The 18,362-nt window shown below is 44.3% G+C and overlaps 1 protein-coding gene across 4 annotated transcripts in view; it reads right to left on the bottom strand.

Annotated features, from left to right (window-relative positions):
* The window catches only part of SOX30 (SRY-box transcription factor 30), an 84,680-nt gene that overhangs the window by 29,411 nt on the left and 36,907 nt on the right, over positions 1–18,362 (bottom strand). For all 4 annotated transcript variants that reach the window (XM_083181669.1, XM_083181672.1, XM_083181671.1 and 1 more), the window contains exons 8-12: positions 16,919–17,062; positions 15,656–15,895; positions 12,224–12,346; positions 9,761–9,868; positions 86–193 (exon numbers count right to left, since the gene is read on the bottom strand). In XM_083181669.1, coding sequence (XP_083037795.1) covers positions 86–193; positions 9,761–9,868; positions 12,224–12,346; positions 15,656–15,895; positions 16,919–17,062 — 723 coding nt within the window. The remainder of the gene's footprint in view (positions 1–85; positions 194–9,760; positions 9,869–12,223; positions 12,347–15,655; positions 15,896–16,918; positions 17,063–18,362) is intronic.

Genomic DNA, 18,362 nt, shown 5'->3' with positions numbered 1-18,362 from the left:
CCTGTGTGTGTGTTTGTGATGCCTTGTTTTGGACACTGGAAAAGCTAAATAAAGGTGGGCTGAATTCCCTACATACATGTCTTACCGAGAGTGTTGCAGGGCTGGATCATTGCTGTGGAGTGAGAAGCTGTGATATATCTTGGGTCATAAATGGCACCTTGGGGAATAGTCGGCTGTGGCTGATAAACCCTATCTAAAAGACAAAGATTATGGTCACATACAAAGCAAGACCTGTGTACAATGCAGACACATACAGGTAAATGAATAGCTGAAGCATACAATGGGATTATTACAGTTTTCGCTCAGTCCTAAGCAGTGGCGTAACTATAAATTTTGCTCCCCCCTACCAAAAAGTTTGCTCCCCCCTACCAAAAATTTTGCTCCCCCCTACCACTCCTCGCCAGAGTGTGATTGATGATGTCACACGCATAATGGAGAAGCTGAAGCAGTAGAGAGGCAGAAAGACCAGCAGACACTGCTGATTCGCCTGGCTACGACACGTCCCAGGCCACCCCAGCCGCCCGCCCATCCTGTACACAGTAATAATAATAATAATTTTATTTATATAGCGCTCTTTCTTCAATAGGACTCAAGGCGCTTAACAGATAGAATGCATGTAAAGATGAATCATGCCTTGTCTTTGCTGGCGATCCGCCAGCAACACGGCGCCGCTATCTGACTGTGACGCGCGTGCGTCCCCCACGCACGCGCGTCACAGTATCCGAGCGACGGGGCGGCGAGGCGGATGCATTACTGTCCGCCTCCCGCTCGAGGGGCAGGGCGGGGACCCGAGGAGGCTACGGGGGGGGGGGGGGGGGGGGTGCGGTCGCCTGGTGCACGTGCGTCCCCTTCCGGCATACAGATGGCGACGGGGCAGGGGATGGTGATGGCGACGCCATCGCCATCCCCTGCAAAGATGAATCCCGCTACATCTGTAATACAGTACAGAAAAGCTTTTCATAAACAATACTTAAGGGACTGAAGGAAACCCTTGAGTAAATAGGAAGGTCTTGAGTCTGTTTTTGAAGGATTCTAGAGTGGGGGTCTCTCGAACTGTGCTGGGAAGTGAGTTCCATAAAGTCGGAGCTGAATGGCTAAAAGCTCGACCCCCAGATGAATTACAGGAGATCCTAGGTACTGCTAAAAGTCCTTCATCTACAGACCGCAGTAATCGGGTGGGACAGTATGGAATCAGAAGCTGCTTCAGGTACCTTGGGCCTTGGTCATGTAGGGCTTTGAAACTCAGTAGATTGATCTTGAAAATTATTCGCCATTTTATTGGCAGCCAGTGAAGGGAGTAGAGAATGGGAGTAATGTGGCTAGAGCGGGGCTGTTTAGTTAACAGCCTGGCAGCTGTGTTTTGTACCAGCTGTAATCGGTGAAGTTCTTTTGCTGGTAGACCAAGGTAAAGGGCATTGCAGTAATCCAAACGAGATGATACAAATGCATGTATGACTTTTGGCAGGTCTTCAGATGGGATTAAGTGTTTGATTCTGGCTATGTTCCTCAGATGAAAGAATGAGGATTTGATTGTGGCTGATATCTGATGTTTAAGTGTCAATCCACCATCTAGTACCACGCCAAGATTCCGCACATGATCAGAGTTTTGTAATTCTGTACCCCCAAGTGTCAGTCCAGTTGGGTGGCTATGCGGCAGTCTTGTCCTCTGATGTTGAGGTCCAATCATAAGGACCTCTGTTTTATCAGGATTCAGTCTCAGCCAACTGGCACTCATCCATTCCTGGAGCTCAGCTAGACAGCCATTTAGGGTTGCTATTGGGTTTACAGTGCCTGGAGCAAAGGACAAGTACAGCAGTGTGTCATCTGCATAGCAGTGGTAGACAAGGCCATGGCGCCTAATTATTTCACCCATTGGCAGCATGTACACTGCAAAAAGCATGGGGATAATATAGAACCTTGTGGGGCACCGCATGGCAATGGCACGGATGAAGATGAGTATACTCCAGATAACACTCTCTGTGACTGGCCAGTGAGAAATGATTTAAACCAGCTTAGTACTGTGCCATCCAGTCCAGAGAAATTTTTTAGGCGTTCAATCAGAAGCCCATGGTCCACAGTACCAAATGCTACAGAGAGGTCCAGAAGGATTAAGATTGAACAGTCACCTCTGTCTCTTGCCATCAGAAGATCGTTTAGCACATATACCAGGGCTATTTCAGTGCTATGTCCGGCTCTGTGTACAGTCAATTGAATCAGTGGGGGGATTTGTCGTCTCTGTCATGGCCGCACCTGTGCTGCAGCTGACTCGCCTCCAGTGCTCAGCCAGCAGGCAGGCATCAGCATGTCAGTGCGTTGAGCGGGTGCCGGCGCCCACACAGACCCTGTTGCCGCTTGCTCCCCCAAGCGGCAGTTGGGGCTGCCTTACAGTAGTTACGCCACTGGTCCTAAGGGTACATAGCTATAGAGCAGGCATTCCCAACCACGGTCCTCAAAGCACACCAACGGTGCAGGTTTTAGTGATATCCAGGCTTGAGCACAGGTGACTTACAGTAATTAGTACCTGAGTGATTCTGATTTAACCATCTGTGCTGTGCCTGGATATCACTAAAACCTGCACTGTTGGTGTGCCTTGAGGACCGTGGTTGGGAATGCCTGCTATAGAGTGTGGTACATGAGCTTAGGCACTCTTACTTATACACCACAGTTCCTGCACAGCTAGACCTCTGAAGGAATAAAACCACTGAAGTAAATATCAATGGAAAAATTGCAAAAATTACTAATTTTATCACATGTAATAGTCAGAATGTTATCTATACTGTGAAGTGTTCATGTGAGAAATTTTATATTGGGCGTACTTCAAGGCCGTTGAAAACTCGCATTGCAGAACACATAAGAAATATCAAGAAAGGGGTAGAAACCCATGCCTTATCAGCCCATTTTAAAGAGAAACACAATTGTTCACCCTCCCATTTAAGAGGCTGAAAACAGTTACTGCAGACCTTATAGATAAGGATACTGCAAGTAGGTTAGCAAAACTGGAGATGCAGTGCATTTTTTACTTTAAAACCTTGTCCCCTAATGGACACAATAGCGATTTTGAATTGAAATGGTTCTTATAAGTGTTATATGATGTGATCATTTCCACTTCTCTCTTTTTGTTTCAGCTTCTTGTGGATCTACCTAATGTCAGTTCAACTACCTCATGTTTTTACATATCTTGTTATGCATTTTTATTCAATTTTTGTACTTTTGTATTTTTATACGATATTTAATATGATATGATCCCTTAAAAATGTTTTTAATATATTTTTATGAATTATATATGTACATAGATAATGTTGCACCTGGGAATAACTAAGCACCATGCACTTTTTCAGCGATCTAAGTATCATGCACTTTATCGCCACTGTGGAACGCATATTTGCGTTCCATTAGAGTGTACTATGTTACCATGGACGCGCAGTTGAGCTATAGGAACTTCCGGGTACTACGGAAGGGAGGAGACGCAGGCACTTCCGCGTCTTGCGGTCCACGACTCAGGGCCGTGCGGCGCATGCTTTCCGCTTCCGGCTCCTGCAGTGAGATGGCGTGTGGAGCGCAAGAACTTCCTGTTTTGCGCTCTACAAAACACCCATCTCAGCCACACCATACAGACCGGAAATCCGGTTAGTGGAATGCGGAAGTGCAATGGAACGCACACCGCGATTTTGCACTCATATACCATATATTGATTTAAGCATAATGTGATCTACATTCCTACATGAATGGTTCCCAAATGCAACAATATATATATAAGTGAAGACACCATGTAATGTTTGTATTGTTTGTATTGTTTGCATTGTTTAATTAGAATGTATGACAGGAAACAGGAAGGAATTGTACTTCCTGTCTAGTGGGTATATAAACCCTTTACTGAGAACACTCTGCACACCTTGATAAAGACCCAGGTAGGGTCGAAATGCGTAGGGAAGCAGAGAAGAAGGGCACCACTTGGATCCAGATTGGAGAACACGGCTCAAAGTCAAGGCGACCTGGAAAGCGAGTCCGGACACCACTCCAGGTTGTAGACTTTGTTTTTCAAACATCTGCCTGATCTCGAAATATCTGGAACCATTTGTGGTCCTCACCACTTTTTATTGTTTGTTTTACGGTGTATCCTGTTGTTGGAGGACCGATGTTAATAAAGTGTCTTGTGGAAATTCCATTGCTCTGGTCTCCTTAAAAGATACCTTGATGGGAACATACTAACACCTTGCTGAGTGAGTTGGGGTATGCACCTCATTTTGCACCGTCTAATCTGAATATAAATCATTTGGGAATCATTCCATATATAAAGATACCTTGATAGGTGTTTTTTGCCCACCATCCATGTGAGTTGGGTACGAAAACCCTCATATATCGGTGAAGGGTCTGTCAACACAAGCTTTATAGGCCCAATCACATGGGTGAAAAAACAGATCAAGATTCTAATATATGTGTCTTGGAACTTTCCTAAAAACATTGTTTTATGTATTTTTTCCCCATATTTAACACGGGACTCGTGAATATGAGGACTCTCTGTTAAAGAATTGGACCCACAAATATCAGAAGATCCAATCTTGAAAATAATCACCCACCCAAAGGGAAGTACTAATCTGTATAAGCGCTAAGATATCTCTGTTTGAAATTCTTGTTTCGTGTATGTTGTTGGGGGAGGGGTGTCTCCCCATCAAACATTGAGATTGTCTTTGGCTGCTGCGCCGGAAGGAGTGTCTCATTCATTTCCCTTTTCTGTAGACCTCTGAAGTTGTACATAAGTCAATATATAATTCACATAATAACAAGTCACAATAAAAGTGTATGCTGCACCATTACAGCAATGAATCAGTGAGTTTTGTGCAATGAGTTATATCAATAAAAAAGAGAATGATTCAACATCACAACAATGACATGGTGGGTCCAGGTCCATCGCCAAGCCAACATTCTCATCACACACACAGGCCCAAAGGAGGACAATAGATACTCGAGGCTAGGTAGTATAAAACAAAATCAAACAAAAGTCTTTCATGCAAGTTTGTGTTTCGTACCAAAGTGTATGCCTAATGCACCTCCATATTTGATCTTTTAGAGTTTGGGATCATTTATTGAAGAAAAGGGTGAATGGAGGAGCTGTAGGGTGCAACTAAAACTGAAGAATTTTTTACGGACCCCTTGTGTCACCCTTCTTCCATCTGGCATAATGCCAAATATCACACACTCGGGAGTCAGCGACAATGCTGAGATCAAATGTTGCATGGGATATTTCCATACTTGAGTCCAGAAGCCCCGTATTATGGGACATTCCATGTTCCCCCTTTTTTTTTTTTTAAAGACGTTTTTGATTTTTCAATTTATAAAACAACATTGTAAACAGACAAGAATAAAGGTGATATCACATTTACATCATGGCTCTTGATTCGTATTAATTTGAAATATATAACACATGATAGGGGAATCATACAATTTGGTTCCCCCAGGTGAGAGAGCATCTTGTGTCTTCACAAAACACTCACGGTGACTAGTATGTGTATCAGCAAGTACTAATGCGGCAAATGCATCAGAAATACAAAGGTATACATTTTCCCGATGCATAGCATGAAACATGAATGGATAGTCATGACACATGGTATTGACATTTAAATAGAAAACAGTAATTCTACTTAGAACAATGTGAAACACACATAGAAAGAAGGGGTTGGAGACAGATAGGTAAGGGAAGGAGGGGAATGGGTGATGGTGGGAGACAAGACAAACATACTAAGACTAAGACTTCTGACAACCAATGATATACCTAGTTGTGACTCGGTGGTTGTACCTGACAGATAAACTCAGCCATATTGGGGGGGGGGGGGGGGGGGTGTCAACAGCTTAAAGAAGTCTAGGAGCATAGCAGCCTCAATTAAGCTATACAAATGCGGGTGGGAGGGCCACCTGGCAGATCAAGTACCAGTTAGTGTTTTCTGTATAGTCGTTTGCACTGTAGGGTCTAAAGTTAGGATATATGTTTCCCATTTAGCATAAAAGCGAACCACCCCTTTCTCAATATCAAATAAGGCGGCCTTGCGTTCAAAAAATAAAATTTTGTGGAGAGAATTTTTAAATTTTGCGAGGGAGGGGTCCTATGAATCCAATGGGTTAAGATCAGTTTTTTTGCTAGGACTAGAATCAGTGTAAGTAATGGTGTAAGTTTTTTCCTATTTTGACCCAGGTTCCACTCAGAGAAGTATAAAAACAATGAGGGTAGTGGGTTATATGTTAACCCCTTCCTGACAGAGCTAGTTTTTGCGTTCCTGACAGAGCCATTTTTTTCAAATCTGACATGTCTCACTTAAGTGGGGATAACTTTTTTTTGCTTTTACTTATCCCAGTGATTTTGAGATTGTTTTTTCGTGACACATTGTACTTCAAATTAGTGGTAAATTTGGGTCGATACAGTCTGTGTTTTTTTGTGAAAAATACCAAAATGTCGTGAAAAAATGGAAAATTTAGCGATTTGCAAAATGTTAAATTTTCTGCTTGTGAGACAAATAATCATACCACTCAAAATAGCTAACATAGACCATATGTCTACTTTATGTTTCCATCATTATTTCAACTTCCTTTTAATTTTTTTGGACACTAGGAGGCTTACAATATGAATAGCAAATTCTCAAATTCTCAAATTTTCAAGAAAATTTCAAACACTGATTTTTTTAGGGACCAGTTCAGTTCTGATGTGACTTTGAGGGACTTGTATGTGAGACACCCCCATAAATGATGCCATTTCAAAAACTGCACCCCTCACAGTATTCAAAACAGCATTTTGGAAGTTTGTTAACCCTTTAGGTGTTTCACAGGAATTAAAACAAAGTGTAGGTGAAATTTCAAAATTTCATTTTTTTTGCAGAGTTTCAATTTTAATACATTTTTCTAACGAATACAGTAGATTTTACTAGAGAAATGTGACTAAAAATTGATTCCCCCAATTCTTTGGTTTTCATAAATATCCTATATGTGGCCCTAGTGTGCACGGTGACCAAACCACAGGCTCCATAATAGAAGGAGCACCTACTTGATTTTGGAGCCTCCTTTTTATGAGATTATTTTTTAGGCACCATGTAGGTTTCTAGGCACCATAAGATGCTAAAAGTTAGGAACCCCCCCACAAGTGACCCCATTTTGCAAACTACACCCTTCAGGGAATTCATCTAGGGGTATAGTGTACATTTCAAACCCCCAGGGGTTTCACCAATTGTGGTACAACTGGGCAGTGAAAATAAAAAAAAATAATTTTTCATTTTCACAGCTCAGTTGTATCAAAATTGGTGAAACCCCTGGGGGTTTGAAATGTACACTATACCCCTTGATGAATTCCCTGAAGGGTGTAGTTTGCAAAATGGGGTGACTTGTGGGGGGGTTCCACTGTATTGGTGCAACATAGCACCCACCATTCATTCCACCAAAATCTGTGCTGCAAAATCCAAAAATCACTCCTTCCCTTCTGAGTCCTGCCATGCACCCAACTGGTATGTTTTGGTCACATGTGAGGCATTGCCGTACTCGGGAGAAATTGGGGCACAGATTTTGGGGTGCTTTGTATCCTTCATTCCTTGTGAAAATGAAAAATTTTGAGCCAGATCTGCATTTTTGTGTAAAAAAATGTAATTTTTTACAGAAAAATGCAGTTCTGGCTCAAAATTTTTCATTTTCACAAGGAATGAAGGATACAAAGCACCCCAAAATCTGTGCCCCAATTTCTCCCGAGTACGGCAATGCCTCACATGTGACCAAAAAATACCAGTTGGGTGCATGGCAGGACTCAGAAGGGAAGGAGTGATTTTTGGTGGTGGAATGAATGGTGGGTGCTATGTCGCATTAGCAAGACCCCCGAAGCACCAATACAGTGGAACCCCCCCACAAGTGACCCCATTTTGGTCACCAGCTTTGGGAGGGGGGCTGGCGCTGCGGCTGGCGGGGGGGTGGGAGGGGTGCTGGCGCTGCGGCAGCCGGGTGGGTGGGAGTGAGGGGGGCTGCCGGGTGGGAGGGGGGGGGGCTGGCGATCGGTGGTGATCGGTGCTGTACTTAACAGCACCGATCACCACCGATCACTGTGTTACCGAGCGGCTTAGCCGCCGGTAACACAGAAAACGCTGCAATTGGCTGTTCACATTTGAACAGCCAATCGCAGCGATCGCCGCGAGGGGGGATGTCTGCTGTCAGGGACAGCAGACATCTCCAAACTGTCACCGCGTCTATAGACGCGGTGACAGTTTAAAACCATGACGTATATATACGTCTTCGGTCGGGAAGTACATCCCGACCATGACGTATATATACGTCATATGTCGGGAATATCTTTCTATATATATATATATATATATATATATATATATATATGTGTGTGTGTGTGTATGTATGTGTGTATATATATATATACACATATATCTGTGTATATATATATATACATATATATATGTGTGTATATATATATATATACATATATACACATACATATATGTGTGTATATATATATATATACACATACACACATATATATATATATATATATATATATATATATATATATATATATATTTATATATATATATATATTTCAGTACCTTATTTTTTTAACTCATTGGTGGGGTGGGAGGGGGGAAGCGCTGCGTGCGCTGAGGATCCGTGCTGCTGCTGCTGCCGGGGGACCTGGTGTGCTGCTGCTGCTGCCGGGGGACCTGCGGGAGCTGCCGGGTGAGTGCCGGGTGGGTGGGAGGGGGGTGCTGCTGATCGGTGGTGATCGGTGCTGCACCGATCACCACCGTTTTCTGTGTTACCGAGCGGCTTAGCCGCCGGTAACACAGGAAACGCTGAGATTGGCTGTTCAAATCTGAACAGCCAATCACAGCGATCGCCGACCGGGGGGGGCACCCCTGCCCCCCCTGGGCGGCGAGGGGGGATGTCTGCTGTCAGGGACAGCAGACATCTCCTAACTGTCACCGCGTCTATAGACGCAGTGACAGTTACAAGCCATGACGTACATGTACGTCCAATGTCGGGAAGTACTTCCCGACCATGACGTACATGTACGTCAAATGTCGGGAAGGGGTTAAGTCTAAAGAAAACGTTGTGTAGAGGAAGCCCAATAATTTCCTCCAGAAGGTTTTTATCCGACCACACTCCCAAAAATTATGGTAGAAGGTCGCCCCTCTCATTTTGCATTTAGGACATAAGTCACCAGGAATAAAATGGCTCCTCTGTTGTTGGGAGACATAGGCCCTGTTGCGGAACTTAAGATGGGTCTCCTGAAGGGAGGCGGATTGGAGATATTTTAACGAGTAGGGAAGCTTTTTTAAAAGAACTGAGCATGAAGGAAAAGAGGGTATATCTGCTCTCCATCTAGTTTCAAGATTTAAGAATCTTTCCTCAGGGAGGATCACAAGTAACTGATATAGGTGCCTTATTCTGTATCCCAGCACGGTAGGGAGTGGTTTCGGCTGGGATTGAGCAAAATGGCGTGCTTGTAGATACATCAAAAATTGGGGTCTAGGAATATGGTGTTTGTCCGTGAGTTTTGGAAAGGGTAAAATAGTGCCGCGAGGATCAAAGATATTTCTTATCGCAGATATACCCTTCTGTCGCCACTCTAGATAAGAATTGTTTTCCAGACCCGGGGTGAAACATGGGTTGCCCCAAAAGGTGGAAAAAGGCGAACTGGTATAATTTCTGCCAAAACGCTTATTGATGTAGGGTTCAGGGGGTTTATACATTGATGTAGGCTGAATTCCCTACATACATGTCTTACCGAGAGTGTTGCAGGGCTGGATCATTGCTGTGGAGTGAGAAGCTGTGGTATATCTTGGGTCATAAATGGCACTAAGGGGAATTGTCGGCTGTGGCTGATAACCCCTATCTAAAAGACAAAGATTATGGTCACATACAAAGCAAGACCTGTGTACAATGCAGACACACATAGGTAAATGAATAGCTGAAGCATACAATGGGATTATTACAGTTTTCTCTCAGTCATAAGGGTACATGGCTATAGAGTGTGGTACATGAGCTTAGGCACTCTTACTTATACACCATAGTTCCTGCACAGCTAGACTTCTGAAGTTGTACAGAAAGTCAATATATAATTAGGTACTTGTGGATTATCACGGCTCCCATCGCATGCCATATGTAGTGGCATGCGATTGGATACGATTTTTGCAGTTTTTAGGCATTTTTTTCCCAAAAATCGCATGCAATTGCATCGCATGCAATTTTTAACAGAAATGCATCCAAATGCATTAAAATGTGTATCAAACATGTTCAATGGCCCCCAAATGTCATTTTTCATGCTGTACCACCCCCACTATCAACGCGAACCCGAAGCGTGGCGAGCGCAGCAAGCCCGCGAGGGGTGGCGGTACGCGTCCTACGACCTTTTCATACCCCCACTATCCACGTCGGAGTGGAGTTGAGAATAGAAAGTGTGGCGAGCGCAGCGAGCCACCGAGCCCGAAGCGTGGCGAGCGGACGCGGACACCTGTGAAGCCCGCGAGGGGACGCGGATACCTGTGAAGGTATCCGTGTCCCCTCGCTGCGCTCGCCGCGCTCCGGGCTCGCTGCGCTCGCCACACTTTCTATTCTCAACTCCACGCCGACGTGGATAGTGGGGGTATGAAAAGGTCGTAGGATGCGTACCGCCACCCCTCGCGGGCTCGCAGCGCTCGCCGCGCTTCGGTTTCGCGTTGATAGTGGGGGTGGACAGCCTGAAAAATTACATTTGGGGGCCATTGAACATGTTTGATACAAATTTCACTGCATTTGGATGCATTTCTGTTAAAAATCGCATGCGATGCGATTTTTTACCATACGATGCACATCGTGGGAGCCGTGATTGTCCACAAGTACCTATAATTCACATAATAACATGTCACAATAAAAGTGTATGCTGCACCATTACAGCAATGAATCAGTGAGTTTTGTGCAATAAGTTATATCAATAAAAAAGAGAATGATTCAACATCACAACAATGACATGGTGGGTCCAGCCAACAGTCTCATCACACACAGGCCCAAAGGAGGACAGTAGGTACTCAAGGCTAGGTAGTGTCAAACAAAATCAGGGGGTCTTTCATGCAAGTTTGTGTTTCGTACCAAATTGTATTCCTCAATATTTGATCTTTTAGAGTGTGGGATCATTTTGAAGAAAAAGGTGAATGGAGGAGCTATAGGGTGCAGCCTATACCTAAAGAATATATTTTTAAGCAAAAAATCAGAAGTTTACGGACCCCTTGTGTGACCCTTCTTCCATCTGGCATAATGCCAAATATCACCCACTCGGGAGTCGGCGACAATGCTGAGACCAAATGTTGCATGGTATATTTCCATAATTGAGTCCAGAAGCCCCGTATTATGGGACATTGCATGTTCCCCTTTTAAAATCAATCATTTTTATTTTGAGTAGCACCCATGAAGTTTACATAAGAAAATCGCAGTGTCTATAGTAGTCAGAATGTTCTGATGGGACGTTAATATGTAAATGTAGGCCAGTAACTTAATGTTATGTACGAAGTACATTTTGTTTTGTTGCTACATATATTAAAATCATATTTAGAGGATAGGGTGCAATCATTGGTTTCTTCGTGGACACAGAACATTTTTAGGATATATGGAAGAAGGAGGAGCCAGATGGAGGACAATCCTAAACTTGACACCTCCCTTCATTGCTCTGTCATTCATACTCTGGCACACATGTCCACTTATACCCCTTTTCCACTAGCCTAAATATCCCGGGTTTTTGAACGGGATCACGGTGAAAACTCTCCCAGTTGAAATGACCCGGGTTGTGAAACCTGTCATTTCAACCGTCTTACTGTGCAGTGAAAATTTGTAACCTGGGTCCCTTCACTGCAATGCAATAGCCGGCGCTGGGAGATGCTCTCCTGTCCCAGTGCCAACTCAGGACCTGCCTCCGGTGACATCACCTGCCTGGCATTATGCCGGGTGGTGACGCTAGTGGAAAGGGGTTCACAAGCCCACCCGGGTTGGAGCTGGGTACAACTTTAAATGGAAAATAGGTATACGTTGGACTGGACTACCCTCCAGGCTTAGAAGAAGATAGCCAGTCACCAGTGGACTATGGAAAAGTTTTAACTGAGATACAGTTACTGCTATAAGCAATAAGAAATGTGTTGTACATTGGAAAACCTGTCCAAACACTACAAGCCCAAAGCTATAAGGTGAGCTGAGAGCTGAATTCCCTACATACATGTCTTACCGATAGTACTGCTGGGCTGGGGATTTGCTGTGGAGAGAGTAGCTGTGAGTGCACATTTTGAGTCCTTAGTGGCACTAAGGGGAATTTTCTTTTTCTTTCCCGGCTGTGGCTGATAAACCCAATCTAAAAGACAAACATTATGGTCACACGTAGCAATGGTCTGTGTAGAAGTTAGCCTCTCTTGTGGACATCCGCATGGCCCAACAAGTCATTTGTCCTACACAATCTCCCGGACTTGTGATGATAGGCCCGATGCAGGGGCAAATGCAGGATTTCTAGAGGTGGTTTCCAAATGAATTCCACAAACTTCCGCTATATTAAGCATTGGAGTAAGTGCAGGAGTCTGAGGGACTGGTAGAAGAACCTAGTACCAACCCTGGACATAAATGTACACATTGGTCTTTTTAAACACTGAAAGTATAGATGGTATATAGTACAGGCTGTATCAATCATATTTAATATAAATAACATAAATGGTCAGGAAATGGTTAAACAACCCATAATATATGAATGTTCGCACATAATATAGCTGTAGGAGACAGTATAACTTTGTAAATACATTCATCCCACCCCATGGTAAGGCACCTGTCTCTTCTACCACTGGGCACATGCAGCTCCACTCTGACCCTTAAACTACATGTTGTGGTGGCAGCTCTAGTAATTGTATTATATACTGCTGCCATTATGGTCATAATTTTAGCCGCTCACCAAGAGGAGGGGATTTCCCGTGTAACCAGAAATCCCCTCCTCTGCATTTGCCCAGAATGCCCTCACAATATTCAGTGAGTGGAGAAATCCTGCCTCCTCTGGAGACTTATCCAGGGCTAAAGGTGCGTACACACGGATAGATCTGCCAACGATTCAATCTCTTTAACGATTTTCTCAAATATGAAACGATTGGTACACATCATTAACGATTGGTCGCTGATCTTTCTGCATGCAGGAAAGATCAGCGACCTTTACCAATGACCGTCGGGTACGCGCATCGTCCGATATATCGTCCATACACACGAAACGATTTGAGCGATTGGTCGTCTCAATCGGTCAGGAACGCCCAAATCTTTTGCCAAATCTATCCGTGTGTACGCACCTTTAGTCCTCAATGAAAGTTTCCTAATATAGATCAACCTAATGAAGAACTAAAAGAAATAAGATCCAGCTCCAAAGCTTTCCTAGCTTGGGAGATAGGGTATCCAGGAAAAGGAAGGTTTTTTTTTTACAAAGGAACCACAGCTATGTGCGCACTACATGACGGTTATACCCAGCAATATCAGCGGCGATAGGGTCCTGTCGGTGTGCCGTCATGGTAAGTGCATACACACTTGCCGATGCTGGCATCAAAGAACGATGACAGGGGGGAGTGGGCGCCATGATGCAGATGACATTGTGCTCTATTGTGTGTACATGCAGGATGATGGAAGACATTGTTAAAAACCTGTGGGAGCGTGCATCGTTGACGATATTGAGCATACAAACAAGTGATATTATATACAATCAGAAGGGGCAAAATGAGCGATATCATTTAAACTATCTATTGTCTATTAACAATCTGATTGTGGGTTGCTTGCTACCTGTGCCGCAGGACCCATTTGCGCATGCTCAGAACGGATCCTGTATAGGTGCAAAGTACATATAATAACCCGTAATCTTAGAGGCAAGCATCATACTGTTTACAATGCATCAATTAGTGTACGATCGGTCAGAATGGAAAACGCATTATGCACTGCTGTGATGGGTTCTGACCATCAGGAGTAGGCAATGTGTGGCTCTCCAGCTGACCTGAAACTACACATCCCAGCATGCAATGGTGTTTGCCTGCCCTATCAACAAAACTGTGTCAGACATACTACTAGGATGTGTAGATCCACAGCAGCTGGAGTGCCACAGGTTGTCTACCCCTATTCTAGATTAATCCAGGGCTATCTGAATCTTTTAAATCGTGTCATCAACATGTGTCATTATCTGGATGACCCCCCCCCCCAGAATAGGAAGGGGTATATATACTAACGGGTAGGTTTTTAGAATTGCAGGTGTGGCACATAGCAATCGTGGAGTATGGGCGTGTCTTCACGATTGCGGACATTCCTCGAAGCCACGCCCCTTTTCCATAACCCATGCCCCCTTTTTGGAGCCACGTGGGAGTCCTGACCCTACAATGTTGGGAAGTATGCAAGCCCAGATATAACTCTCACATGGGGCCTTATTCTGGTCGATGCGTACTTTCTCGAACTCTTTCGGATGGTGTTTTTTAGCCGTCTGCGCATGCGTAGGCAACACTATGCGCATGTGCCACGCAAGGTCTCTGTACTTGTTCTCACTAATACCGTTCAGAAATGTGCACCGCATTCACTCTGGAGATATGGGCGTATTATGGGCGTCATTCGGAAGTACACAGGGGCGTAGTTTCAAAGTGGGCTAAACTGGGCGTAAACATGGGCGTACACGAGGGAGTCAGAGGCGGAACTACCATTGGTGCAGCAGGTGCATTGCACCGGGGCCCCTGAGGACTAAGGGGCCCACTACTGCCTAGACCAGCAGCTTGTACCTCTGTCACCCACTGTTGTGGGGCCCAAATTGTACTTTTGCACCTGGGCCCCCCATTCACAAGTTCCGCCACTGGAGGGAGTGCACTAATTCTGGTACGCGTACATTCGGACAGCACACCGAATGCACACGAATAAAAAAGGCATGAAATATGCGGTCTTCATAAGCAAGTATTGCTTTGCGGACACCACTCGGTCATGCGCTAGGCATTCGGAACGCCCAATCAGTACGGGCGCACCTCAACCAATGTCACCTGAACACAATACAATCCACTCCTTTACTCATTACTCATTAATTACACTCTTGTCATTGCTTCAATTGGAACCATTGCAGCTTAAATGGACCATTACTAAACACACAAATATATGCTGCATTTTTGACACACATTTACACTGCAAGCAATGGACAGAACTTCCTATCACTAATATAAAGGGTTAATCTAAAGTGGTAGTAAAGTGTTTAATTATCAATTTGAGAAATAATAGATGACCATTAAAAACAATCCCTTTTTAATGAGGTTGGCTAATTGCATAAGTGGGTCATGTGACCGATTTCTGAGTTCAGATAATAGTGGTGAGTTTTGCGAAAATACACCGCATCGGTGCGCACGGCCAGGTTCCCGTCCGTTCTGACGCGGTAAGACCATGCAGACGCTGTAAGACCGTGCAGAATATGTGTGTGTCCACCGCACACGCAAGGTTTGGATGTCGTCCGTAAACACGCCCTCTTCTTAAAGTGTGAGTCCGTCCGAATGCGGAGGACCGGTGGGCGTTTCTTCGTACCATGTCCGCACAGCGTGGCGTGCGGACCGCTCCGAAATAATTCGGAAATTTACGCACCAACCAGAATAACCTCCATGGTGATTTTCAGTTGCCCTTAGTTACATACCTGGAAACTCTTCATTGTGCTTCTGTCTGATCCTGTGTGCTTCATCGAAATAGGGTTTCTTTTGCCATTCAGTCAGCTTGTTCCAATCATCCCCTAACTGCACACTGACGTCTGCATTACTGGCATCAGGATTGGCTTGCTTCACTGCCGGACGGTGAATTCGTGCCCATATCATGAAAGCATTCATTGGACGCTTTATCTGCCCATGTCTTCCTGTGCCTACTGGTATACCAGGCACTCCTAGAGGGAAATGGCAAATGTACTGTGGGCTCAATAACATTTTGTACAGAGCATTATTATTCTGAGACATTTAGCAACCTGAATAAAGCCCATACACACTACTACACGATACCGGTGCCGGCTGATATAGTTAACAGTACAAACTGAATTATATCGGTAAACTATATTGTTCGGTAAAGTCAGTGGGACCATCTGAACATGTAGGTCACTGGCAATATAGCCAAATTGACATGCATGTTCAGCAAACAGTGAAGCTCATTAATAACGCGGAGATGACCACGGACAGAAACGCATTGACTGTGCTTGAGGGGCATGAACAGCCAACTATCCTTGGATCTCTATTTGGACTTCTTTTATTGTATGTATTTTTTTGTAAATACTGAATTGTCCTTTTTCACCGTCTATTGGAGGAACATATAAAAACTGCTTACCATCTATCTCTATGTATTCCCCCATTGTTGGAAGGTGATTCCATTTTCATTCTTTTTCTTTTTTTTCTGTTTTTTGTATATTTATCTTTATTAAATCAATTTTGGTACATTTTAAAATCCCTAGGAATTTTTTTTTCTACAAAAAACACCTGTGAAATGAAGTGGGACCTCTAAAGAAACTCATACTTTCTAAAGTCAGGCCATCTACTAAGGTGGGATATTCTCCGTTTGGATTTTCGGGCCGATTATGGCCGATCCCGGTCGTACCCGTTCATACACAGGATCAGCTGTAATCGGCCTTGTTTTTATATATCATATAGTTCCTATTCATTGAAGGTTGGGGAATATAATTAACCCATTTCTCTTATCTGATGTAATAAAACAACTTTAAATCATGACAAAAGATATAAAGGACCGTATTACTCTGGCACCAACAAAAAACTGAGGAGCTGAGCGTGGAGGCGGGGTTATAGGGGAGAGGGACCAGGCATCCGGGAAAACTTAAGAGCTTTGCTGATTGGTGCTACGGTCCTCTGGATCCGCCTACAACCCTGATGTCCCCTGTGGGGACCATGAAACCCAATATATATACCTGGAAACTCTTCTTTGTACTTTCTGATCTTGTGTGCTTCCACATCATACTGTTTCTGTTGCTCATAGGTCAGTGCATTCCATCCCACCCCTAACTGGCAACTGACATCTAATTTGTAGGCATCAGGGTCTTCTTTCTTTACTGCTAAAAGGAGAATTTTTGAACATATTAATAAATCATGCTTTGGTCTTTTTATATGACCATGTAGGTATGTCCTGAAGGGCACATCAGGCATTCATAGGAGCAAATGGCAAATAACAAATGATATAGAATATTATTAACCTGCTTTTCATGTGTTAAAGACATTCATGAGTTTATTCTAGATGGGAGCAAAAACAAAAGAATGCAAGGTACTTGTGTATTATCACGGCGCCCATCGCATCGCATACCATAAGGCATGCGATGGTATGCGATGCGATATCGCACGATGTTCTACAATGTCATACAATTTTAAAATTGTATGGCATTGTATATGGCATACAATGCCATACAATGCGATGGGATGTGATTATAACTTGTATAAGCACCCTAATGGGTGCTTACAATGTTAAATGCACCCCCACGCCACCCCCCACTATAAATGAACCCGAAGCGTCGCGAGTGCAGCGAGCCCGCGAGGGGCGGCGGTACGGGTCCTACGACCCTTTCATACCCCCACTATCCACGTCGGCGTGGAGCTGATTTTATAAAGTGTGGCGAGCGCAGCGAGCGGATGCGCATAACTTTACAGGTATACGCATACCTCACTGCGCTCGCCACGCTTCGGGCTCGGTGACTCGCTGCGCTCGCCACACTTTATAAAATCAACTCCACACCGAAGTGGATAGTGGGGGGATGGGAAGGTCGTAGGACGCGTACCGCTGCCCCTCGCGGGCTCGATATGCTCGCCATGCATCGGGTTCACGTTTATAGTGGGGGGTGTCGCAGAGGTTCATTTAAATTTTTTCATCGCATAGGGGGCTAAAATCTTATCGCAGTGCATCGGGTGTATGGCATGTGATGCGCTGCGATTAAAACATTGCGCGATCAATATCGGGGGCGCCTTGATAATACACAAGTACCGAATGCAATTTTGTACCCGGAAACACCATGCTGCTATGGGTGCATATACATGTCTTTTGTTTGTATGCAGGCTGCTTTTGCATGTAACCCACCAATGCTGTACAGCTTATTTTTACACTTACGATTTAAGTTTGGATACACCCTCTCATATCTAATGTAGGGTACACACCAGGACGACCACCGTCGTTCACGACCGATAGACGACCATGGAACGATTTCCCTTGGACTTCCCGGGAGCTCCCAGGCAGTCCCCAGCAAACGATTAGCAAAAATTGTGGTTTTTTGGCGGAACGATCTAGATCCGATCCCGATGCGCCCGCGATGGTCGTTAAGACGGTCGGATCGCTGGTTTTTGTTTTTTTGCAAGAACACCTGCGACCGT

The sequence above is a fragment of the Crinia signifera genome, chromosome 4 (genome assembly GCF_055691185.1).
Source record: "Crinia signifera chromosome 4, ASM5569118v1, whole genome shotgun sequence".
Taxonomy (NCBI): Eukaryota; Metazoa; Chordata; class Amphibia; order Anura; family Myobatrachidae; genus Crinia; species Crinia signifera.
The sequence above is the reverse complement of the archived record's forward strand: the minus strand, read 5'-3'. Positions and strand labels throughout refer to the sequence as shown.